This window comes from Aegilops tauschii, chromosome 6 (genome assembly GCF_002575655.3).
Source record: "Aegilops tauschii subsp. strangulata cultivar AL8/78 chromosome 6, Aet v6.0, whole genome shotgun sequence".
NCBI classification, from domain to species: domain Eukaryota; kingdom Viridiplantae; phylum Streptophyta; class Magnoliopsida; order Poales; family Poaceae; genus Aegilops; species Aegilops tauschii.
In genome coordinates this window covers 491565439-491592171 of record NC_053040.3, presented here as the reverse complement: position 1 = coordinate 491592171, position 26733 = coordinate 491565439, and the positions used below count along the sequence as shown (strand labels likewise).

The window sequence follows — 26733 nt, the reverse complement described above, 5'->3', positions numbered from 1 at the left end:
CCTCTCGAAGCTCGACCTCAAAGCTCCATTTTCCTCGAGATTTGTCTAGGTTTAGCGGCCCGTCACGTCCCATTCCCGTCTTCACCGCCGTCGACCGCCCGCGCCGATCTCGTCGCCGGCACCACCGTGGTGAGCCTCTTGTTCTTATCTTCTTTCTGAAAGAAAAAAATTCTTACTTTAGATAGATACTTGTCTAATTTTCTTACTATTTTATTTCTTCTTATTACATAGTGCGATGGTTTTGGTATCCGCCCCCGTCGGCCCTCGTCCTGTCTATGATTCGGATGTGGTATATATTGTCTTTTTATAACTATTTGATTCATTTATTGTTTATGACAAATATACCGACCAGCGTGACATAGATTTTATTTATCTAGGAGGTGGTTGAACCGGAAATTCTAACCGACCCTATTGTCGAGAGGTTAAATTTAGTTGAAGAAGAAAACAATTACTTGAAGGAAAAAATAAAAAAAATTGAGGAGGAGAAGATGATATTGGAGTTGCATGTTGCGGATGTCGTCGATGATCACAAGATCAAGATGGATGCAATGCGCTTGAAGATTAGAAAGATTAGAAAATATGCCATTCATACCGAGGCTTGGTATCATTATGCCGTTGGATCAATTGTTACCTTGGTTGCAATTATGAGCGCATTTGTTTTCGCATTGAAATGTTTTACATAGTTTCAATGTATGGTTTAATTAATTAGATGCTCTGGAGAGCTATATATATGTTGTTAGATGAGAACTATGTATGTACTTTGGTTCTAATGTGATGATGAACTTCTATTAATTTGGTCACTTAATTATCTATTCATGATGTTCTGTAATGGTTTTTGACACACTTAATTATATATAATGCACGCAGATGAACCGGCAATGGATGTACGGTGACAGACACACCTCCGAGTACATTAAGGGCGTGCATGATTTTCTCGAAGTGGCTGAGGCAAACAAACAGAATGGTTTTATGTGTTGTCCATGCCCTATATGTGGGAATACAAAGTCTTACTCTGACCAGAAAATCCTTCACGCCCACCTGCTTTACAAGGGTTTCATGCCACACTATAATGTTTGGACGAGGCACGGAGAAATGGGGGTTATGATGGAAGACGGCGAAGAAGAAGAGGATGATGACAACTATGTGCCCCCTGAATACGGTGATGCTGCAACGGGGGAAGCTACTGAAGATCAAGAGGAACCAGACGATGTGCCCAATGATGCTGCAAGGGGGGAAGCTGCTGAAGATCAAGAGGAACCAGTGCCCGATGATGATGATCTCCGCCGGGTCATAGTCGATGCAAGGATGCAATGCGAAAGTCAAAGGAGAAGCTGAAGTTCGATCGCATGTTAGAGGATCACAAAAAAGGGTTGTACCCCAATTGCGAAGATGGCAACACAAAGCTCGGTACCGTACTGGAATTGCTGCAGTGGAAGGCAGAGAATGCTGTGCCTGACAAAGGATTTGAGAAGCTATTGAAAATATTGAAGAAGAAGCTTCCAAAGGATAACGAATTGCCCGACAGTACATACGCAGCAAAGAAGGTCGTATGCCCTCTAGGATTGGAGGTGCAGAAGATACATGCATGCCCTAATGACTGCATCCTCCACCGCGGTGCGTACAAGGATCTGAACGCATGCCCGGTATGCGGTGCATTGCGGTATAAGATCAGACGAGATGACCCTGGTGATGTTGACGGCGAGCCCCCAGGAAGAGGGTTCATGCGAAGGTGATGTGGTATGCTCCTATAATACCACGGTTGAAACGTCTGTTCAGAAACGAAGAGCATGCCAAGTTGATGCGATGGCACAGTGAGGACCGTAAGAAAGACGGGAAGTTGAGAGCACCCGCTGACGGGTCGCAGTGGAGAAAAATCGAGAGAAAGTACTGGGCTGAGTTTGCAGCTGACCCAAGGAACGTATGGTTTGGTTTAAGCGCGGATGGCATTAATCCGTTCGGGGAGCAGAGCAGCAATCACAGCACCTGGCCCGTGACTCTATGTATGTATAACCTTCCTCCTTGGATGTGCATGAAGCGGAAGTTCATTATGATGCCAGTTCTCATCCAAGGCCCTAAGCAACCCGGCAACGACATTGATGTGTACCTAAGGCCATTAGTTGAAGAACTTTTACAGCTGTGGAATGGAAACGGTGTACGTACGTGGGATGAGCACAAACAAGAGGAATTTAACCTGCACGCGTTGTTGTTTGTAACCATCAACGATTGGCCCGCTCTCAGTAACCTTTCAGGACAGACAAACAAGGGATACCACGCATGCACGCACTGTTTAGATGACACTGAAAGTATATACCTGGACAAAAGAAGGAAGAATGTGTACCTGGGCCATCGTCGATTTCTTCCGACCAACCATCAATGTCGAAAGAAAGGCAAGCATTTCAAAGGCGAGGCAGATCACCGGAAGAAGCCCGCCATGCGTACCGGTGATCACGTACTAGTTGTTCCGAATGACGCTGAGGGACACGCACCCATGTGGAAGAAGAAATCTATATTTTGGGACCTACCCTACTGGAAAGAGCTAGAGGTCCGCTCTTCAAGCGACGTGATGCACGTGACGAAGAACCTTTGCGTGAACCTGCTAGGCTTCTTGGGCGTGTATGGGAAGACAAAAGATAGACCTGAGGCACGGGAGGACCTGCAACGTTTGCACGAAAAAGACGGCATGCCTCCGAAGTAGTATGAAGGTCCTGCCAGCTACGCTCTTACGAAAGAAGAGAAATAAATCTTCTTTGAATGCCTGCTCAGTATGAAGGTCCCGACTGGCTTCTCGTCGAATATAAAGGGAATAATAAATATGCCAGAGAAAAAGTTCCAGAACCTAAAGTCTCATGACTGCCACGTGATTATGACGCAACTGCTTCCGGTTGCATTGAGGGGGCTTCTACCGGAAAACGTCCGATTAGCCATTGTGAAGCTATGTGCATTCCTCAATGCAATCTCTCAGAAGGTGATCGATCCAGAAATCATACCAAGGCTAAGGAGTGATGTGGCGCAATGTCTTGTCAGTTTCGAGCTGGTGTTCCCACCATCCTTCTTCAATATCATGACGCACGTCCTAGTTCATCTAGTCGACGAGATTGTCATTCTGGGGCCCGTATTTCTACACAATATGTTCCCCTTTGAGAGGTTCATGGGAGTCCTAAAGAAATATGTCCGTAACCGCGCTAGGCCAGAAGGAAGCATCTCCATGGGCCATCAAACAGAGGATGTCATTGGGTTTTGTGTTGACTTCATTCCTGGCCTTAATAAGATAGGTCTCCCTAAATCGCGGTATGAGGGGAGACTGACTGGAAAAGGCACGCTTGGAGGGGGGAACTCAATAATATGCAGGGACGGATATTCTTGGTCTGAAGCACACTACACAGTTCTACAGAACTCTACCTTGGTGACCCCGTATGTCGATGAACACAAGAACAGTCTGCGCTCCAAACACCCGGAGCAGTGTGACGACTGGATTACATGTGAACACATCAGGACTTTCAGCAGTTGGTTGGAAACACGTCTCAGACGTGACACCACTGTTTGTGATGAGTTGTACTCGTTGTCCAGGGGACCATCTTCGACTGTATTGACTTACAAAGGATACGAGATAAATGGGAATACATTTTACACGATCGCCCAAGATCAAAAGAGCACCAACCAAAACAGCGGTGTCCGCTTTTGATGCAGCAACCAAGAGGGGAAAGGACACATATTATGGTTACATAATGGACATATGGGAACTTGACTACGGACATGATTTTAAGGTCCCTTTGTTTAAGTGCAAATGGGTCAATCTGTCAGGAGGCGGGGTACAAGTAGACCCACAGTACGGAATGACAACAGTGGATCTGAACAATCTTGGGTACACTGACGAACCGTTCGTCCTAGCCAATGATGTGGCACAGGTTATCTATGTGAAGGACATGTCTACCAGACCTAGGAAAAGAAAAGATAAGGAAGCGAATACATCATACGATGAGCCAAAGCGGCACATAGTTCTTTCAGGAAAAAGGGACATTGTGGGAGTGGAGGGCAAGACAGACATGTCTGAACATTATGAAAATTTTCATGAAATTCCTCCCTTCAAAGTCAAGGCTGACCCAAGCATCCTGATAAATGATGAAGATTATACATGGTTACGGCGCAATAAGCAAATGACACAAGCGAAGAAAAAGTGAAGACTTTCTCCCGCAACTATTATGATGATACCATGCCAACTTTGTAATAGACGAGTATGATACCATTGTCCGTTTTGTACAAGAAGTGCATCTAGTTTTTGCCGTAACCCTCTCAACTTTCTTGCACATGCTATGTGGATGAAATGATGATACATGCCAACTTTCAACCTTTTCAGAGTTCATTTGAAATGCTTTATAAGCCCTGAGTGCAGAGAGGTTAGGCCCGTAAGCCTGCTTTAGAGAGGAGCTCGACAGCTCAGGCGCACCGCACCTTATAAACAGGTGCGGTTCTCTCTTAGCTAGCGAGGTGGGACTAAACTCACCACCACGCCGCTGTGCAAGGCCATTGGTCCCGGTTGGTGGCACGAACCGGGACCAATTCCACCCTTTGGTCCCTGTTGGTGCCACGAACCGGTACTAATAAGGCTGTGGCCCCACGAGCACCTTTAGTACCTGTTCGTGGCACGAACCGGTACTAGAGTTTCTTACTAGCTAAGCAGTTTTTTAGTCCCACCTTGCTAGCTGAGAGGCACTAGGAGCGGTTTATAAGCCCTGAGTGCAGAGACGATGAAGAAGAGGCGCAATGCTCACGTTGCTTAGCTTCAAGCCTTGAGGAATAAGGTAGACTGCATCGAGCTATGTGCAGTGCAGTCTACACTATTCCGAAAGGCTTGAAGCAAATCAACGCGCATTGCGCCTCTTTTTTATTTTTAATCATTAAAAGCAAAAAGAATTTTCATAAAGAACTTTTTTTGATAGAAACTTTAATAGCAGAAAGAATTATCATAAAGTAAAATAAATAAGTAATTAGAAACAAAATAAAATAAAATAAATAAGTTTTTTGTTGTAAGTAGAAACAAAAACAAAATAAATATAGCAAAAAAGAAAAAAAACTAAATACAGCAAAAAGAATTTTATAAAAAACTAATGGCACTAATAGAAAGTTTATATTTTTTCTAAAACTAATGGCACTAACAGACAGTTTATAATTTTGCTGACCTAAAAGCAAAAAGAATTAAAAAATAAAGCAAAAAACAAAAGAAAATAAATAATGCAAAAAACAGAACCGAAAAACTGGAAAAAAATTAGAAAAAACTGCCACCTATTGGGCCACCACGGCCTGAATACGACTAGAAACCCAACCTGGGCCAGGATTCAGGCCCGCATAAGGCCCAATAGGCCAACAGACAGCACAGTGTGACATTAGGCCCGTAAGCCTGCATTTGAGAGGAGCTCGAGAGGGCAGCCGCAGTGGGGCTTATAAACCACTCCAAGCCCCTCTCAACTAGCGAGGTGGGACTAAACTTTTAGCCGCGGGCAGCGCAAGGCCTTTGGTCCCGGTTGGTGCCACCGACCGGGACCAATGCCCCCCCTTTAGTCCCGGTTGGTGCCACCAACCGGGACCAAAGGCCAGCAGCCCAAAGGGCGGGAAGCGGCGGCCTTTGGTCCCGGTTGGTGGCACCAACCGGGACTAATGCCCGCCTTTAGTCCCGGTTGGTGCCACGAACCGGGACTAAAGGCTTTGCTATATAAGTCCACACTTAGGAAATTTTCGAGATACCTCGCCAGTTGCCCTCGACGCCGCCAGGCTGCCCGTGCTCGCCGTCGCCGCCCGCTCCTCGTCGCCGTCGCCCCGCGCCCTTGCCTCGACGGGTCGCCGCCCGGTGCTCGTCGCCGTCGCCCTGCCCCCACGCGCCGCCCCGCCTCGTGCTCCCCTGCTCGCGCGCGCCGCCTCGGCGCCCCGAGCCCCCCTGCCCGGCCCGCGCGTGCTCACCGGCGCCCTCGCCGCCCCCGCCCCGTCCCGCCCCCGCGCGCCGGCGCCCTCGCCGTCGCCATCGTCCTAGCCGCCCCGCTGTGAGAGCCGCCGCCCTGGCTCTATTTTTTTATTAGTTAATTGTTTTTGATCATATATATATATATATATAATGTATATGTGTATGTATGTGGCTATATGTTTTTGTTCATATGTGGCTATATGTTTTTTTATTTTTATTAGTTTAATTTTTTTGTTCATATGTGATGTATATGTGTATGTGGCTATAATGTATATGTGAACAAAAAAAAATTTATGTATGTAGATGTTCAAAATGTATGAATATATATGTCAAAAATGTTTTTTTGTTCATAGAAAGTTTTTTGTTCATATATAGAAAGTTTTTATATATGACAATGGATATATATTCGATATATATGAGAAATGATGATCCACATGGAAAAGTTTTATATATGCAAAAGTTACAATTTTAGAAAAGTTTTATATATCTAGCTAGGAAGGGAAGAAGAAGAAAAAGAAGGATAGGAAAGAAGAAAATAAGAAGAGGAAAGAAAGAAGAAGAGGAGAGGAAGAAGAGGAGAAATAAATAAGAAGAGGAAAAAAGAAGAAAAAGAAGAGGAGAAGAAGAAAGGAATAGAGGAGAAGAAGAAAAAATAGAATATTTTCTATTTTTTCTTCTTCTCCTCTATTCCTTTCTTCTTCTCCTCTTTTTTTTTTCTTTTTTTCTTCAATCCTCTCCTCTATTCCTTTCTTCTTCTCTCCTCTTTTTATTTCTTCTTCGTTTTCTTATGTTTTATCGGGTCTGTCGTCGTAGATATACCCCTCCCGATAACTTCAACACGAGGGGGGATAACTTCAACACGAGGGGGGGTCGATATACCCCCTCCCCGATAACATTATTTTCCCGTGTATGTATGTCGTCGTTGTCGATATATATAACTCCCTCCCAGATAACTTCGACATGATGGACGGTCGATATGTATACCCCCTCTCGACCGTGATAACTTATACCACGGGAGCACCCCCCGGCCCTCTCGCTCGACCAAAACTCTCGAGGACACCCAAACCCTAGAAAAAAACGATGTCGGTCTCCTACCCCCTCCCGCCGCGCCCCTACCCTTGAAGCGTTGCCTAGGCCACCCCAAACCCGGAATAAGCTAGGTCTACGTTTGCACTAATATATCCACCTGCTGTCATGTTTGTGTAATAATTGCCATGTTGTAATATTTGCAGAAACAATGGAGCACGGACGAGATGAGCAAGCAGAAGAGGTGTTGGGGGACATAATCTTAGCTGGAGGTGATATCTTGTCGTATCTTAACGACAATGATGGTCTGGAAGAACAGGGTGAAGAAGCAGGCTGCGATGATCGAAGAGTGGAGGAGGAAAGACATGATTATGATGGCTCCGGTGACCCAATGCTGATGCAAGAAGGAGCCCGTGGTGACGGCTCCGGTGACCGAACAGAGTCCGGCCGGTAAATATATTAGTTAAGCCTGTGCTGACTAGCTAATTGATGCATTCATTGTTTTGGTATGTACGCATATTAATTAACACTCGTCTTTCTTATTTTTTCTAGCCCTCCGGATCGAGCACAACTGCGGTAAAGAGACGAGGCCCGAAGAGAAAGTTGCGCTCGGATGAAAGGTTTGAGATCACAGCAATCGCGCGCGACGGCCAACCGATTGAACCCCTCCGGACAAAGGATGCTTTTGCTGCTCAGTGCGGGGTTCTAGTTAGGAACAAGATCCCGATCAGCATCCACCAATGGTATAAGCCTAAGAAGGAAGACCCTGAGGTGTCTTATGTCAATGATATGCAGAAAGATGATCTATGGACTGAGCTAAAGGCAAATTTCACCCTACCGCCAGAGGAGGATCCGGAGAAGCCAGTTATAGAGCAATTAATCAAGTCTCATGCTCTTAAGAAGATGGCAGACCTATTCAGGAGGTGGAAGAATGAGCTGAAAACGTTTGTCAACAAAGAAGAGACACCAGAATTCATCGGCCGGTATGAGAAGATCAGAGATCACTGGCCCGCATTTGTGGCCCACAAGACATCGGAAAAGAGTAAGAAGATGTCAGCGACAAACAAGAAGAATGCTGCGAAGAAGAAGCTTCACCATCGCACGGGGTCAGGTGGCTACCTCAAAGCCCGGCCTAAGTGGGCCAAGTCTGAGAGGGATCTGCTTGATAAAGGGATCGAACCAGAGACAATGAACTGGCCAGACCGTTGCCGGACTTGGTTCTTCGGGGCTGGCGGAACCTTGGACCCTGTATCAGGGAGGTGTCGTTGGACGGACGAGCAACTTGCAATACCCGTCAAGATGCTTAAGCACTATATCGATGCAGCGCAGCAAGGGACGTTCGTTCCAGACAGAGAGAACGACGAGCTCACAATGGCCCTCGGGAATCCTGAGCACCCTGGACGGACACGAGGCACGCCAGGCTCCGTTCCGTGGAAGGATGGTTTTCCGGACGCGGGCGGTTACAAAACCCAGGAGAGGAGGAAAAAAGTGGAGCAGCTCCAAATTCAGCGTCTGCACGAAAGGGTTCAAGTGCTAGAGGAACGAGACGGCAATAGAGATGCCGAAACTGCCCCCGAAGCTACACCGCCATCTCAGCGTAGAAGCAGCGTGGCTTCCACCGAGCTGCCTCAGCTGGAGCATGCGGCTACTCCTAGCTACCCCGTGGATGCTATCACGGAGTCTCAACATTGCCACCTTATGGCGGAATGGCAGAACTTGAAAGTCAAGGCGGCTGTTGGCTCTGTTTTACCTACTGAACCTGGCGCAACCTACCACTGCCGGACGATTCCAGAAGGATATGCTAGGGTGATGGTGGATGAAATAATGGAGGGATTTGAGGACCTCCAGCTTGACCACCCTACCGGTGAAGGGGAGACTCGGCTGGGTTTAGCTCTGAAGACTCTATGCCTATGGCGGAAGGAGCTCATCAAGCTTCCGAACTGGACGGCTCCGGCGAGTAAGGGCACTCCGCCTCCTCCTCCGTCTCCTCCTCCGGCGAGTGATCAGGGCACTCAGCCTCCTTCTCCGGCGCGTGGCGGCACTCCGCCTCCTTCTCCGCCAGCGCCGGCGCGCCAGAGCAGCCAGCCTCCTCCTTCTCCGCCTCGTCAGCAAGGGCGGAAGAGACCCGCCGCCGCTGCGGCTGCTCCGGCGCGTCGTAGTCCTTCTCCTCCGCCTCGTAAGCAAGGAAAGAAGACAGCCGCAGCCGCTCCGTCTGCTCTGCCGGCGTCTAGCAGTACAGCTGCCAGAGGCGGGAGGCAATACAGATTCGGTCCTTCTCTGAAGACTCCAGAGAAGTTACCATATGAGAGGACCGAGGAGGAGAACGCGAAGATCGTGCGAGCCGGAGTGAAGAACTTCTTTGAAGGGGTCAAAGCAAAGAAACACCCACCTCCGGAGGAGAAGGTAGATCCGGTGAAAGCAAAGCGCACTCTGGCTGCCCTGACAAAACCACCAAAGTCTCCGCCGAGAGGCAACTATCAGCGCGTTCTTGGAAAGGCATATGCCGAAGCGGAGCGGTCGGGAAGTACTGTCAGTGATAAAAGGATGAAAGAACGACGAGCTGGGAAAAAAATTGCCCAGCTCGGCGAACAAGCGAACCAATCGTGCCCCCTGCTCAAGGTGTCAAAAGACATCGTCGCTAATGATCCGGGTATGGTGCCCGGTTATAGCAATCTTGGAGATTACCTGCCCGACGATGTACATTATGAAATCATGGAGGTGGACGAACACAAATACCATTACGGGAAGCCTCTCGTCAAAGATGTCAGATCTCTAAGCACGATGATGCGAAGACTACATGATTGGTACATGAAAACCTGCAGAGAGTCTGATGGGATGAGTACTTTGACGCTGAGAGTTAAACCGGAGCATGACCTCGTTGGAATTGAACTGCTGAATGTTCCATTTGAGGATTTCTTCCAATTTTACAATCTAAAGTCCCTCGATAAAACAACGACCACTTGCTACTGTCTGTAAGTAGTACTACTTCTGTCATTAAGTCTCTCTATATAGGTCAGCTCTTTCATTGCATGTATTTATACTTATCCTCGCTATATTATGCAGATTGAAGATCGCCGAATTGAAGAAAAGACAAATCGGTGATATTGGGTTCATTAACACAAATCTCATAGATGCATATACGGTTGAAAAACATCCCAAAGAAGCCGAGGCCAACTTGCTACAATCGTTGGTATTAAATCAAAACAAAGATATAATACTCTTTCCTTACAACTTCAAGTGAGTGTTACTGTCTTCTGCATATTCGGTTTCCCTTATTAGTCCAGGTTATGGTAATGTAATTGATGACTTATGCATGCATGCGCAGCTTCCACTATATTCTCCTAGAGATTAAGCTTGAGCCGGGAGTAGTAACCGTCTTAGACTCGAAACGAAAAGATCCCCAGGACTATGCGAACATGACTCAAATGCTCCAGAAGTAAGTTAAATCGATCATTATCCACCATATCAGCAACTTTGTTCATTTCCTGATATCAAGTAATTGTTTTCTTTGTCTGGCAGGGTTTGGAGAAAATTCACCTCAAAAGCCCCGGGACTACCGAACCAGCTGCAATTTAGACACCCGAAAGTAAGTACTGTAGCATGTTCCGCGCATCTCCTAGTGATTCAAGCGCTAGTTTGATCAATACCATTTAGCATGCTTGCTTATCAGTTTGATTGACCTCTATTTCTTGTAAAGTGGTTGTGGCAGCAACCCGGGAATAATTACTGTGGATACTACATTTGCGAGTCCATCCGCTACCATACCTGTGAGCGGGGCTACACTGAAGAACAATATGAAGTGCGTAAGCAATAATATTCACAATTTTATTTTATTACCATCATTTGTGTTGAGTTTCATTTATTCATATATATATGTATTGACCCCCTTCTTCAAATTAGATTTTTCGGAAGCGGGATCAACTCCTAGCAGAAGATCGTATGCGAGGAATTCAAGAGGAATTGGCGGCATTCTTCCTTGACCACGTGATCGCTGAAAACGGAGAATACTATGTGGACCCTGTGTTCCTACAATATAATTAGGAGATTGTATTGTAAGAGATAATTATTGTATATATGTAGCCGGTAGTGTCGGATAGATATACGAGAACTTGTTGTTCGACCAATATCTCGGAGAAGGAGAGGTGGTCGATATCACTTCTCTCTGTATGCATATGTTCATGACGATCTTCTGTTTCCTTCATTTGATTACTAGCTAGCGTGTCTACTCCTCTCCATACATATATAGTACGTAGCGTCGACCAAGCACGGAGATAAGAGAGGACACTTCTCTCTATTAATTAGCTAGCTAACATAATATATGAAACACCTAAATTAACCCCCCAAAACCCCTAAACCACCCCCTTTCAAAAAAAAACAAAAACCTCAGCTCCTGCCACGTGCTGACGCGTGGATGCCTATTGGTCCCGGTTGGTGGCACCAACCGGGACCAAAGGCCCTCCTGCCTGGGCTCCCCGCACCGGCCACGTGGACGGCCTTTAGTCCCGGTTCGTGTAAGAACCGGGACTAAAGGGCTAGGGCATTAGTAACGACCCTTTAGTCCCGGTTCCAGAACCGGGACTAAAGGCCCTTATGAACCGGGGTAAAAGCCCCTTTTCCTACTAGTGAACAACAAGCTTCTCAACCTCCTTATCTTCAACAAGTTGGTCCCTGTCCACCTTGATCTCATGCATGGCCTTCCTTGTGTTCTGAATGATATCTGCCTGAGTCTTAAGGATACACCTTCTCCATCTCGAGCTTCATCTCTTATCTCTTCCTTCTTCTTCTTGAGCTCCATCTAGTAGTCTAGCTTGTCAACACCATCATGCCAATCAAACATCTTGCTTACATCATCCACCATTTTTTGGTACTCATTGCACATATGATCATACTGCTTCTTCATCTTGGCTAGGTTTTTTTCATAGACCACTTTTTTCTGTCACCTGGCACAGTTTTCCTCATGAAACATGCCCATAACTTGGTCAAGCAGTTCCATAGTATGACAGGCCAAGACCCATCAACCACTGCACTACTCCAAAGTTTACACCTCCCTGCCAAAGTAAACTAACTTTAAGACATTTAGAACTAAATTCTGCAATTTGTACTACCTAACCATTTCACAATACCTGAATGTGCAATGCTTTCTTACTGCTAATTCACCTTACACCTATCTAACTACAAATAAATTAGAATGTGAATTAGCAAGTTAATGATCAGTGACCAACTAAACACATACATAACATAGTCTCAATTGTGCAGTCAATCAGCTTCACTATACTTCAAGATTTTTAGATACCTGAGCTAACTCAACTCATATAGCTACTTAGTGTGCTCATTGACCAACTAAGCATCAAGAAAACATAGTGTCAATTCTACTACTCCACTCTATTATCACATTCTTCAGTTAAGTGTGTTGCATAGGTACAGTCAAACATTGATCCATGTACACAATTAATTGGACAATCTATTCATGTAGCAATACATTTCTCCGGTTTAAGCTTGTGCAGCATGCACTTGGGGAAATCATCCAGTGCAGTACCGCGGTATAGGGGCTCAAGAATGGTGTTCGGGGTCTCCTACATGCATAAGCCACTAGATCAACGAAATATTCTTCGAATTGGTGCAGAAAAGCTAAAAAAAAAAGATCCCCAAGTGCAAGAACCCTAACTAAACAGAGAAGAGGGGGAATCTTACAAAGTACTCCATTTCCATCATGTCATCGCCCATGCTGATGTCGTCACCATTGCTGTCTTCCCAATCCCTCCACGATGGCATGGTCACCGGCGACGAGTGTAGCGGCGGCGTGGTCCAGCAAGAGAGAGCGTGCTCGGGGGGAAGAGAAGAGTGGAGCGCGCGCGCAAGAGAGAGAGAGAGGGGGGGAGGGAGGGAGGGAGAGAGCGAGCGCACTAGCCCGGGTCGTCTTGACACAGTCGGAACGCCTGGCGTGTGGGGCCACGGTGGAGCACGGGTTGTTTTCCAAAAAAAGGGGGGAGGGGTCCACAAAGAGCAGTGCCACGCGGCAGCACCGGAGTGGTCGACCGTTGAGGGAACCGAATATTGAACCGTAGATGTTATGTATTTTCATGTATAAGGACCGTATTGTAGTGTCTCTTCATGTATAAGGACCATATTGTAGTATCTCTTGAGTTGAGGTACTAAACTGTTACGTGTCAAAGATGTTACGTGTCAGAGAGTTCAAGGACTGTTTTTTTTTTTTTTTTTTTGTTAGTGGTCTCTCTCTCTTCTTCCATGTGAGCGCGCGATTGGCGCTGCCGTTGCCTGCCTTGGATTCACCGGTCCACAGGCCACCACGCCTAAGCGAAAGTTGAATTTTCTCTATTCAGATTCAGAGTGTCTAGTATCTTCCGGCCGATCTTTTTCCTTTTTGATTGATGAGATGGTCTTCTGGTCGATCTGGTGGAGATGAGAGCGACCGCGTTTCATTTCGGCGCCAGGTGGGCGAGCCTGCACCAACACCCAACCTCAGTTCAGTTCGGTTCCACCGTCGCCTCCAGTCCGATCCCACCCATCACTATCATCCACCCAACACTAAAACAAGGCTTCCTCTTTAGAACATCAAGCCTGGAGTCCAGACACGTTCTCCTTGTTCCCTCCTGCATTTCCTAGCCGACAGAGACCGCAAGCTTCGGCTGCGAGATCTACCAAGGACGATGAGATCTGGAGCTATCACGAGTCGACGGGCACCATCTCCGAGCAGAAAGTTTCGAATCGCTACTGCTCTGGTACAACTTCAAAAAAGCATGTCTGAAAGTTTGCTAGTGCTAGGTTTTTCAGGGTTTAGGGTTTACAGCACATGCCGGTTCAGCGCACACGAGCCACATAGCATGGTATAATAACTGTATAAAATGCCGAGACAAGCAAAATCCTCAATAGTTATTGTTCAGTAACGACTCACCTCGACGCTGCTACATCAGTACTGCATTATAGTACTAGTGCTACAAACAGGACAAGAACACGAACCGAAAATGGAACTCCGGATCCTACAGCCCCCGACGCTACATACATCACATCATATCATATTCATTCCTCTATAGTAAGTTGCTGGGGGCACTGCGGCGAGGGGGAAGAAGAAGAAAAATGCCGAGTCAGTATTCCAGCATGAAGCCCTCCTTGTATATATATGTCCTCCACAAGCAATGAACACAATGGGGGTGGATCTGTAACTGTAAAGCCATCCTGTAAAGAGCCCAGGTCACATGCTCAGATCGTGTCATCTGCAAGCACAAAGTGGTAGTCTGGCATCAGCTTAAAGAGTTTACTTTTGGGCAACAACCTGAGATGCTCAAGCCTACCAGCAGCACAAACAAAGGTAACCATGTTTGGCCTCATCCCAACCATCATTTATATGCACACGTATCTCATCTCGGTACAAGAGTAACAGTCACACTTAGCAATCGTAAAATCAAAATGTATGGGAAGGGTAACTTCAATTTGCTGCGGAGTAGAGACATATATAACATGCCTATAAGGAGTAATTGCAGATGGAGGAATCTTGGTGCTGAGGATGGACTAACTGGGACGTCTTCCGAGAGGACCAAGATTTATTTATATTTGAAAATAAAGCAACAACAATACACCACTAGCTTTACATCTTTTGTTTTGAGGAAAATATCCGGCTTTACATCTTAACAAAATATAGATCCACTGGGGCTGGGGTAGCAGAAAATACCTTTGGAATGAGTTCACAGGGCCTATGCTTTGTACTCGTGAACATGCAGCCACTTGGTTGATGACCATTTGTTCCCTTTGATAACAGGACAGCCCCCTGCAAGAATAACAAGATGTAAAGAAATCTGTCAGCAGATTGCTCAAGAATATATGCATATAAGCACAACTTCAAGTTTAACAGCTGGTAGCTTCAGAAGGAGAATGGAACAAGAGTTTCAGAAGTGAAAGGTCCAATATAAATCAGGTCTCATAAATATTCTGCTTTCTGCAAAAAGTGTAACTAACAACGGCAGCGAGCAGGCCACTGAACTAACCGTGCAAACTTAGTGGATCTAGAGTGGCATCTGGTTTCATGCTCCAGAAAAGCAGCGCATCTCCCATCTTCGGTTTGACAGCAAGACCTTTTCTGGCACACTCTGAAAGTTCGTTGTACCACGGTAAGGAACTGCTGTTCACATTTGCATCGGGGAAAATAGTCTCACCCCCTTCTTCAACATCTGACCTGTTCCAATTGCGAATATGTTTTGGACAAGTTAACAACTCGGTTAACATCACACATAACATAATTGTTGGGACATAGGGTACTACTTTACTTACAGGTACATGAGAATAGTTGCCATCCTCTGGCCACCATTCTTGGTGTTGAACTCGTCAAGAAAATAATCAAAGTGGGGTTCGTACTTCTGCCCGACTTCATAGTGCAGTACTTGGAGTCCCTCTCCATGTTCTGTAAGCCAGCATGAATGAACATTGTTAAACAAACCTAATACAGTATATGCTCAAAGGATAAAAGAAACATATGCTAAGAGCTGCATTGTTGAAGTCGAGAAAATGTCACACCACTTGTATACTGAACAAAGCTAAATGCACCATAACTAAGAACGAGGGAGTTTGGGTGACACATATAACCATCAGATTTCCTATGCATTTTAGGGGTCACACTTGTCTGTATGCCTTAATTTTACTTCATCAACTGAGAAATCTCACCGAGAATTTGGCTTGACCATGAAACGAAATAAGGTCTTTACATAGGTACAAACCTGCAGGTATGAAGGTGTAATCTGCTATCCTCCTTTCAATGGCCCGGATAACCTTGTCCCGCCCTCTTTGAAGAAACATGCCTGAACTTGTACGAACCCTGCTGTCCTTGCTTTTACCAGTCTCACTGTCGACCACTGTTGATTTCACCATGCGAGGCTTCGCCAATCCAATTAAGTACTCACACTCTTCCTTAGACTGATGAAAAGAATAAACACAGCCATCAATCAAACATGGTAAAATCATCAGAAAATTACAAGCTGAACTAACAAGCAATGGAAATACCTTAAACCCATTACATTTGCAAAAAATAAAATAATGAAGATACTTTACAGAAAAAAAGGAGTACAAATATAAGGAAAGGCAAAAATGGTAAGTAAACACCCTAAAGTCAGAAGTCTGAACACATATGTATGCTCAACATATGAAGAATTGAAAACAGGAGAAACTTGAGGTAACAGAGCAAAGAAATGTACCAACAGAATCTCACAATCAAGGAGGCTTACTTACAAGATACACAATTTTGAAGCGTTAAGTCATATTTGCATAAGGCATTTGCTTAGTTCATAGTAATACTGTGCAGTGAAGTGCGGTAATGTGTAGTACAAATTTTAAAACACATGATGCATGTGAGTCTTCTGTCCAGAAGGCAACTCGATGGAGTACCTAAGACAACCAGCTTCCCCCCTTCAATTTACCCTATTCGGTAATTCGACGAGTACTAGTTCGCACTATACATCCCACATCCCCATTTCTTCAGAGTAGATCAGGTAAGAATCCAGTGTAAACAGAGCTCCACTGAAGGCAAACTAAAGCCAACAAAAGAGTCACCACAATCGTTTCATTCCAGGAGGCAATGTCATGCAGTACAGCCAAGATCCCAAGGAAGAAAAGGAAACAGAAACCCATACATCGTCGATGGACTACCTAACAAAACTGCAAACTCTCCCTCTTCATTTATCATGTTTGCAGATTCGACAAAATACATGTTCACACCGTCTACATTCCCATTCTTCCATAATAGATCAGGTAATAACCTATGTAATCGACCATACACGGAGCTCCACTGAAAGCAGAACTAAAGCCAGTACACGAATCACACTACAACCGTTCCTGTCCCAGGAGGCAACGGCATGCAGTCCAGCCAAGATCCCAGAAAACAAAAACAGAAATGCAGCGCAAACGGCATGCTTCCTTCAGTCACTGTCAACCCCATTTGCACCAAGTGTGAGTTCAGCGCCGCATCATTTCCAGACGAAAGCGCAGCTCGGAAAGCCGGCAGGCATTGCACCGAAAAGCACAGACGTAATTCACCCAAAAAGGTGAGGCGATACGGGATGGATGGATCCCACAAGAATCTAGTCTCTACATACACACGACATCGTGCATGCGGGAGCAGGTGCAGGAACTAATGAGCCATGGCGGCAGCAGTGATTGTGGATGCTGAAGGGGAGGCAGAGTGGGCAGGAGCAGTGGTGATTACCAGGAAGTTGTGGTAGACGAACGCCCTGGGCTCCCACGAGATGACCTCCGTCCACTGCGCGCCGCGCTCGCCCAGCCCCTCGCTGACCACAACAGAGACGACCGCCCGGATCAGATCAGATCAGCCAGCAGCAGGTGGAACCAAATCTGGAGAAAGACCAGTGCATCGGAACCACTCACTCACTCACCTGAGGTCGCGGCGGGCGCGGCTGCGCGCGGCGCGGGAGGAGCCGCCGGAGGCATCGGACTCCGCGGCCCCGCCGTCGCCGGACGACTCGGTCTCGGCGCCGGTGGTGGGGAGCGCGGGGGAGGAGACGGGGAGCGAGAAGACGCCGAAGGCGATGAGGGCGAGGAGGAAGGCGGAGGCGAGGAGCAGCGCGGCGAGCGCGAGCGCGTACGGCGAGGCCCGGCCGGCGCGCGCGGAGCCGAAGACCCGCGGCGGGCCCGCCCCGCGCATCAGCGGCCGCGACGGCGCCATCGGACTAGGAGGCGGATCTCCCCCTGCCTGCGCGCGGGAGAGGAATGCGGCGCGGCGGTGGAGGAGGCGGGCGGCGGGGCTGAGCTGAGCTGCGCGCGCGGCGGCTCTCGGTCGATCGGCTCCGGCGGGTGCTCGTGTGTGGTAGCGGGGAATGGAAGGGAAGACGGCGGGTGGTCGTGTCGTGGCCGTGCACGCTGCGACGTCGCCGCGGGTTCGCGCTCCCAAACCGTGTGCCGCGTCCGTTTGGCTCCTTGTTTCGCCGGTCGGCAGCGACGGCGTGGGGCCCACCCGTCAGCGAGCCACACCGGTGTGTACGGCACTCAATCGCTTCTTCATGAATGAAAAGAACTAATGAATGAAAACAAATGCTCTATATCCATATTTGATTTCCCAAATCAGATGGATGATTTTGTAAATCTCCGTGGGTCGGCTTGGTTCCGAGACCAAAATGCCTAATGATCGTCACATACAGGAGCATGGAAAAAATATATTTAGATTAGGGTTTAGGGTTCAGGGCTACTGGGCACTGATTATGCACGCGAATACACTTTAAATCTGGACTTCCTCGGGATGCAACCAACCGACCTGCTTGAGCTAGAGGAAATATTTACCGAGGAGGGAGTATGGCAAGTGGTCAAGGAGCTGCACCCGGACCGGGCGCCAGGCCCGGACGGCTTCATTGGAGCTTTCTATCAGCGTGCATGGCCTATCATCAAGGGTGATATTATGGCGGCCATCCTAAAGCTGTATGTGGGCGACTGCCCGAGCTCGTCAATGTGAACCAGTCAACCTTTATACATGGGAGAAGTTTACACGACAATTTCCTCTTGGTTAGGCAAGTGGCAAGGAAGATGCATGCCCGTAAGGCGCCGGGTGTGTTCCTGGAGCTAGACATCTCGCGCGTGCTTGACACCATCTCGTGGCCATTCTTGTTTGAAGTCCTCAGAGCGAAGGGTTTCGGCAATAACTTCAGAAGATGGGTTGCGATACTGCTGCAGCAGACGGCGTCTACTCGAGTCATTGTTAATGGAAATCAAGGGAAGAGGTTTGATCACGCGCGCAGATTGCGTCAGGGAGATCCCAGCTCCCCGTTGCTCTTTGTCACTGCGATGGATGCCCTCTCGGCTTTGATATGTAGAGCATCGATATCTAGTGTCATGTCCTCATTCAACGACGTCCTGGCTAATCAAAGTGAAAGGTCATGGATGTCGCCTAGAGGGGGGGGGGTGAATAGGCGGTTTAAAATAATTACGGTTTAGGCTTGAACAAATGCGGAATAAACCTAGCGGTTAATTTGTCAAGCACAAAACCTACAACAACTAGACTCACCTATGTGCACTAACAACTTATGCTAAGCAAGATAAACAACTAAGTGATAGCAAGATATATGACAATAAACAATATGACTATCACAAAGTAAAGTGCATAAGTTAAGGGCTCGGGTAAGAGATAACCGAGGCACGTGGAGACGACGATGTATCCCGAAGTTCACACCCTTGCGGATGCTAATCTCCGTTTGGAGCGGTGTGGAGGCACAATGCTCCCCAAGAAGCCACTAGGGCCACCGTAATCTCCTCACGCCCTCGCACAATGCAAGATGCCGTGATTCCACTAAGGGACCCTTGAAGGCGGTCATCGAACCCGTACAAAATGGCAACCCTTGGGGGCGGTCACCGAACCCGTACACTTTGGCAACCCTTAGGGGCGGTCACCGAAACCCGTCAAATTGCTCGGGGCAATCTCCACAACCTAATTGGAGACCCCGAAGCTTGCCTGGAGCTTTACACCACAATGATTGAGCTCTGAACACCACCAACCGTCTAGGGCGCCCGAGCACCCAAGAGGAACAAGCTCAAGGGTACCAAGCACCCAAGAGTAATAAGCTTCTCAACTTGTAACTTCCACGTATCACCGTGGAGAACTCAAACCTATGCACCAAATGCAATGGCAAGGGCACACGGAGTGCCCAAGTCCTTCTCTCTCAAATCCCACCAAAGCAACTAATGCTAGGGAGGAAAATGAGAGGAAGAACAAGAAGGAGAACACCAAGAACTCCAAGATCTAGATCCAAGGGGTTCCCCTCACATAGAGGAGAAAGTGATTGGTAGAAATGTGGATCTAGATCTCCTCTCTCTTTTCCCCCCAAAACTAGCAAGAATCCATGGAGGGATTAAGAGATAGCAAGCTCAAGAAGGTCAACAATGGGGGAAGAACACGAGCTCAAAGGATAAGGTTCAATGGGGAAGAAGACCCCCTTTTATAGGTCCTCACGAATCTGCCCGTTATGTGCAGAAAACTGTAAGACCGGTACAACCGGTCAAAGTAGAGGAAAAACCAACCTGTAGGAAAAAGGCCTAAGCGGTACAACAGCCCGGGGAACCGGTAGTACCGGTTAAACTAAACTAACCGGTACAACCGGTCAACAACCGCCCAAGAACCGCTCCAAAACAGAAACTAGTCCGGTGGTAGAGCGGTACATGGCCGGTACAATCTTCGGACCAATTCTGAAGTGGTACAACCGCTCCAAACACCGGTTGTACCGGTCAACCGGTATAACCGCTCTAAGGGGCGGTACAACCTCTCAATGTAAAACAAGTAAGATCAAAACAGCCACAACTTTCGCATACGAGCTCCGAATTCGATGAAATCAAGTTTGTTGGAAAGCTAAAGACAAGAGCAAACACAATCTTGATATAAATATCAATAAATAGAAATTGATAAAATACCCAAAATAAAATCATGAGAACTCTTTCTCAATTAAGTCCGGTAAAAACTCCAACACCGAAAACACAAAAGAAGATGCATAAGAAATCGGTTTTCGAAGAACTCGAGCTTGTCATCAAGATGACCATAAGCTCTAAGACTCACAAAGATAACCAACCAAGAACCAAGAAAGATGATGCAAGGATGCAATGGTTTGAGCTCTCTACGAATGATACGATCAAGATACTCATCGAGAGCCCCCCTTGATAGTACAGCAATCGATCCTATAACCCGGTCTCCCAACTACCACCATGAGACCTGTTGAGGATATAAACCTTAGAGTCACCCGCCCGGAGGGGCCGGGTTACTCATAATGGTCATTGCCTGAAGCCCGGCGCCAAGCTTGAAGACGGCGGGCCAAAGGTGGGCTTAAGACCCGGTGGTATGGCTTAAGGCCCGTAGTTACAACCGCCATTATGGTAGAACTTGTAGTGTAAGGCAAGAATAGTTGAGAGTCCGAGCCGGACACTCTTATGAGCCGGCCGGGACTCTGAGAGCTGCTGGGCGTCAACCTCTCTATATAAAGGGACGACCCGGCGGCAGTTTAGGGACAGGTAAGATCTCATCGAGAGCCAGGCATAGCAATCAAGCTCCCTGGCCATCGACATCATAAGCAATACCACCTCAACTGGATGTAGGCTTTTACCTTCACCGTAAGGGGCCGAACCAGTATAACCCTCGTGTTCCTTGTCCCGTTTAACCCCTTCTAGCTTCCTAGTTGCGATGGCTCCACGATTAAGTCCTAGCTCCAGGACATCCGCCGTGACAATTCCACGACAGTTGGCGCCCACCGTGGGGCCAGCGCACGGTGGATTTGAGTTCTTGAAGGGCAGCTTCAAAGGGCTCAAGGGATACGCTGCGGGCCGGATGACCAAGAGTCGTCGCGGCAAGCTCTACATCGATGATGCAAACTGGGGCCCCGACGCCGACTCAATTGAGTACGGGTACCGGGTCCCCTTCGGCAGAATTCATGTCTTCATTGGCAAGATTGGTGAGCCGGGCCCTGAGCCGGATCTCTGCGCCGATCTCATCGAGACGGCTCAGCGCGCACGACCCGCCCGGGCCCTGCCCGCCTTGAAGCATGCTTTTGTGGGATGTGTCCATGGAGGGCTCTCTGATGGATCTGGATCTGGTGATGGGACGGCCGCCGGCTCTGACGGCGAGTCATCCACAGATGAGTCAAACTCGTTGTATCAACTTCAAGATGGCAGGCTCATGGGTTGTTCCGATGGTGACAGTATTCCGGACCCGTTTGAGCCGCCAAGCCGGGTTGGGATCTTCATGGCCGGTGCACAGCCTGTTCAGAACCCTACCGCTGGGTCGGGAAACCCGGTGCCCTCGCCGGCTCAGGTGCTGATGGATCTCACGGACAAGATGACGGCCCTGTTGACCGCCACGGTTGACCCGGCGGATCAAGCTCAGCATGACGTGGAGGTGGCACAGTTAAAGTTAGATCTAGTGAAAGCCAAGGAGGATCTGGCGGCGGAAGGGATCAGGATGGCTGCGGAGAGGGCGGCTCTCGACGCCCAGACTCAGTTGATTCAGGCGCAGTCCTTCCGGCTCACGATGGATCAGAACGCGTCCAATGAGGTCATGAGGAGGAGGCATCAAAAGGCCCAATCTCGACTCCCTCCGGTCTACGATCCTCGAAACCTCTTCAACACGCCAGGTGCAGGGTCTAGTAACCCGCCGGGGATCATAGTGCCCGGGTCTGGGACCCCTGTTCAGCCACAAGTGATGGGGCCTCCCCGGGTGAGCCCTGCCCCGCCTCAGTATGTGCCAATACCGCCGGGTCATTATGCTAACCCGCTGGAGAACATGGTCGCCGCAGCAGCACGGCTGGCGGCTCTCCCAATTGACGACGACTCTCCAACGGCTATTGAAACCCGCCAGGTCAGAGAACTCCTTCAGACAGTGCTGGCGCAACAAGAGGCGTACTCTTACAGCCGGGACAGGATCCATTCAACCCCTCGTCCAGGCCGGAGCCCGAGTTATAGCAGACGCATGGCTTCAGCGATCGGCTCAAGTAATGTCCGACGCCATGACTTGCCCCCTGGCCATGGCCCGGCTCATAATGGAGCCTTTCACGCAACAGACCAAGACAGAGCGCGGCAAGAGGCGAAGCAGGTGCCTCAGTTGACGGCTTACCAGACTCCCCGGGCTTATCCGACGACTTCCGTCGATGTGGGTATCCCTACGAGGACTGGAGGGGTCCCTTGTTTAGTGTCGGCTCTCCGCAATGAACGTCTACCCAAGGACTTCAAAGGGCCTAGGAAAGTGCCTAATTACACGGCTGATCTACAACCCGGAGCCTGGATCGGGATTTACGAGATGGCCATGGAATTGCTGGAGGTCAGTGAAGCGGCAATGGCCAAGTACTTCACCATGATGTTAGATGGGACTGCCCGCACTTGGTTGAAAGGGCTACCACCGAATTCCATCGGGTCTTGGGCTGAGCTGAAAGCCCGGTTCATCCAAAACTTCAAAGATACCTGTAGGCAGTCTATGTCAATTGTGGATTTGACTAACTGTAAACAGCAGGAGGGTGAGTATACGACACATTGGGTTCGCCGGGTCAAAGAGATCATACATTCATCGGATAAGATGGATGCCGGCTCTGCAGTCTTAATGTTGGAGCAGAATTGTCATTTCCTGCCCCTGAAGATGAAACTCGGGCGGCTTAAGCGCGACTGCAATGATATGGGCACGCTGATGGCGGCCCTCGTCAAGTACGCCGATTCTGATAGTACCAAGGACCCCGCTTCAGATGATGAAAGGACAGGGAAGGGAAAGAAGAACGACAATGGCAAGGGTCCTCAGCATAACCCGGGGAACCAAGGAGGTGGCAAGCGTAAGGCCGACGGCAGCCTAGAGTTCGTGGCCAACGCCAGCTCACAGGGTAATAACCAGCGACGCAAGGGGAGGCCACCTCCCCGAGCCGGCGGGTCAGGCCCGACGCTGGAGCAGCTGTTGAATGAGCCTTGTCCGAGGCATGGCTCTAGGGAGAAGCCAACTACTCATCTATGGAAGGATTGCGCAATCATGAAGGCCTTCAAAATTCCAATGCCTTTAATGGCAACAATGGCCCGGGCGGCGGCTCAGGCGCTGGCACTTTTCATGGCCCGGGCGGCGGCTTACATTCTAATCCTCAGAACGGTCAAGGGGGCTTTAATCAGCAGTCTGGCCAGGGTCATCAACAGCAGCAGGGGGGTTATCAGACCAATCCCAAGCAGCTTAACGGTGGACAGTATCACGTATTTACCACCAGTCTGTGTAAGCGAGATCAGAAGCTTCATAAGAGGGCTGTGAATGCTGTTGAGCCGGCGATTCCACGCTATTTAAGATGGTCTGAGCAGCCTATTGTGCAGAGTAGGGAGGATCACCCTCCCCGGGTTGATAATCCGGGTCACTTGGCCCTGGTGGTGGCTCCTCAGGTGGGAGGATATAAGTTCACTAAGGTACTCATGGATGGAGGCAGCAGCATCAACATCCTCTATTATGAGACTTTCCGTCGTATGGGGTTGATTGATAAGAACCTCAGCCAGTCCAATACTATTTTCCATGGCGTGGTGCCTGGTAAGTCGGCTTATCCAGTTGGTAAGATCGAGTTGAAAGTGGCCTTTGGAGACGAGTACAACTACAGAGTGGAAAAATTGACCTTTGAGGTGGTCAAGATAAGGAGTCCGTATCATGCCATATTTGGGCGGCCGGCTTACGCCAAGTTGATGGCACAGCCGTGTTACGTGTATTTACAGCTCAAAATGCCGGGTCACAATGGGACCATTACGGTTCATGGCAGCCGCAAGGTGGCCTTGGAGTGTGAGGAAGGCGATGCGGCTTATGCAGAATCTGTTTGTGCAACAGAGGAGTTGAAATTTTAAAAGGACAATGTTGACCCAACAGATATGACCTCTCTGAAAAAGCCGACTACGGAGCATGAGCCGGCAATGAAATTTAAGTCGGCTGATGAGACTAAACATGTTGATTTCGTTCCAGGTGATTCATCTCAGCAGTTTAGCATCAGTGCCAATCTGGATCCAAAATAGGAAAGCGCGCTCATCGAGTTCATCCGTGAGAATAGGGACATTTTTGCATGGAAACCTTCTGACATGCCAGGTGTACCTAGAGAACTCGCTGAGCACACTCTCAATGTTGATCCGAAATTTAAGCCGGTCAGGCAATTCCTTCGGCGGTTTAATGAAGAGAGGCGGAAAGCCATTGGTGAAGAGGTGGCCCGGCTCTTGGCGGCCGGGTTTATTGTTGAAGTCTTTCACCCAGAGTGGTTAGCTAACCCGGTGCTCGTGCTCAAGAAGAATGGCACCTGGCGGATGTGTGTGGACTACACGGACTTAAACAAGGCATGTCCGGCTGATCCTTTTGCCCTTCCCCGTATTGATCAAATCACTGATGCTACGGCGGGTTGCGAGCGCTTAAGTTTCTTGGATGCTTATTCTGGATACCATCAGATTAAAATGGCAGTTAAGGACCAGGAGAAGATGGTGTTTATCACTCCCTTTGGAGCCTTCTGCTATGTGTCTATGCCTTTCGGACTCAAGAGTGCACAGGCGACTTATCAGCGTTGCGTGCAGAACTGTCTTCATAACCAGATTGGGCGCAATGTTCATGCCTATGTGGATGATATTGTGGTTAAGTCCAGGGAGAAGGAAACCTTGATAGATGATCTGAGGGAAACCTTTGATAATCTCCGGGTCTACAAGATGATGCTTAACCCGGCCAAGTGTGTTTTTGGTGTTCCTGCAGGCAAGCTCTTGGGTTTCTTGGTTTCTAACAGAGGCATTGAAGCTAACCCGGAGAAGATCAAGGCAATCACCTCTCTGGCTAAACCGGCGTGTCTAAACGACGTCCAGCGCCTGGCGGGTCGTATCGCTGCTTTAAGCCGGTTTATAAGCCGTTTGGGCGAGAAGACCATGCCATTGTACCAGTTGATGAAGAAAACTGATAACTTTGTCTGGAATGATGCTGCTAATACTGCTTTTGAGGATTTGAAGAGACAGCTGGCAGAGCCCCCAGTCCTTGCTGCTCCGGTTGACAAGGAGCCTTTATTGCTGTATGTAGCTGCTAACACACGGGCTGTCAGTGTGGCCGTGGTGGTGGAGCGCAAGGAAGAGGGTAAGGAGCATCCGGTTCAGCGGCCGGTTTATTATGTCATCGAAGTGCTCATAGAGTCCAAGCAGTGGTATCCACATTGGCAGAAGCTTGTTTATGGCGTATTCATGGCAAGCCGGAAGCTTAAGCACTATTTTCAGGGTCACCCTATCACTGTGGTTAGTTCTGCCCCCCTTGGAGATATCATCCAAAACAGAGAGGCTACAGGGAGAGTGGCTAAGTGGGCTATAGAACTTGGGCCTCATGGTCTAAAATATGTGCCACGCACTGCTGTTAAATCGCAAGCTTTGGTGGATTTCATCAATGATTGGACAGAGCTACAAGTGCCTGAGGAAAAGCCGGATAATACATATTGGACTATTCACTTCGATGGGTCCAGGCAATTGGAGGGCTCGGGGGCTGGAGTTGTATTGGCTTCCCCTAAAGGTGACAAGTTTCATTATGTGCTATGGTTGATGTTTCCTTGCACTAACAATGCGGCTGAGTACGAGGCCTTGCTCCATGGTCTTCGGATGGCTAAGGAGATGAGCCTGAGTCGGGTAAGGTGCTTCGGCGACTCAGACTTAGTGGCTCAACAAGTATCCGGCAAGTGGGATTCCAAGGACCCTCTCATGGCGGCTTATCGCCGTGAAGTTGATGCCATTGCCGGACACTTTCAGGGTTACCAAGTAGAGCACATCGATCGCAGGAAGAACGAGGCGGCTGATGCTTTAAGCCGGCTGGGCTCTCAGCGAAAACCGGTGCCTCCTAATACTTTCCTGGACGTCTTGCATAACCCTTCTGTTAAGTTGCCTACAGAGGAAGACTTGGCCGTCCCTAACCCGGAGGCACAATTGGTGGCGGCTCTCCACATCATCCCGGACTGGACAGTGCCCTATCTGGCTTACATAACCCGGGGAGACTTGCCTGAGGATGAGACTTTGGCCAGACAAATAACCCGGCGGTCTAAGTCAATGGTTGTTATCGATGGTGAGCTGCATCGCCGCAGTGTTACGGGAGCGTTCCGGCGTTGTGTTTCCCCTGAGGAAGGTCAAGAAATCTTGCGTGAGATTCACGAAGGGGATTGTGGCCATCATGCCGGCTCAAAATCTCTTGTGGCCAAGGCTTTTCGTCATGGTTTTTATTGGCTGACGGCTCATGCTGATGCGGAGGACTTGGTCAGTAAATGTGATGGTTGCCA

The 26733-nt window shown here is 48.5% G+C and overlaps 1 protein-coding gene across 1 annotated transcript; it reads right to left on the bottom strand.

Moving 5' to 3' along the window:
- Positions 1-13817: 13817 nt before the first annotated feature.
- LOC109758919 (probable prolyl 4-hydroxylase 3) lies at positions 13818-17886 on the bottom strand. Its single transcript, XM_020317782.4, has 7 exons — positions 17374-17886; positions 17187-17268; positions 15706-15901; positions 15263-15392; positions 14980-15167; positions 14667-14762; positions 13818-14211 (listed from the first exon to the last, which is right to left on the bottom strand). The coding sequence occupies exons 1-6, from the start codon at positions 17661-17663 to the stop codon at positions 14689-14691; spliced, it is 960 nt and encodes a 319-aa protein (XP_020173371.1). The 5' UTR covers positions 17664-17886; the 3' UTR covers positions 13818-14211; positions 14667-14688.
- Between the last annotated feature and the right edge of the window lie 8847 nt (positions 17887-26733).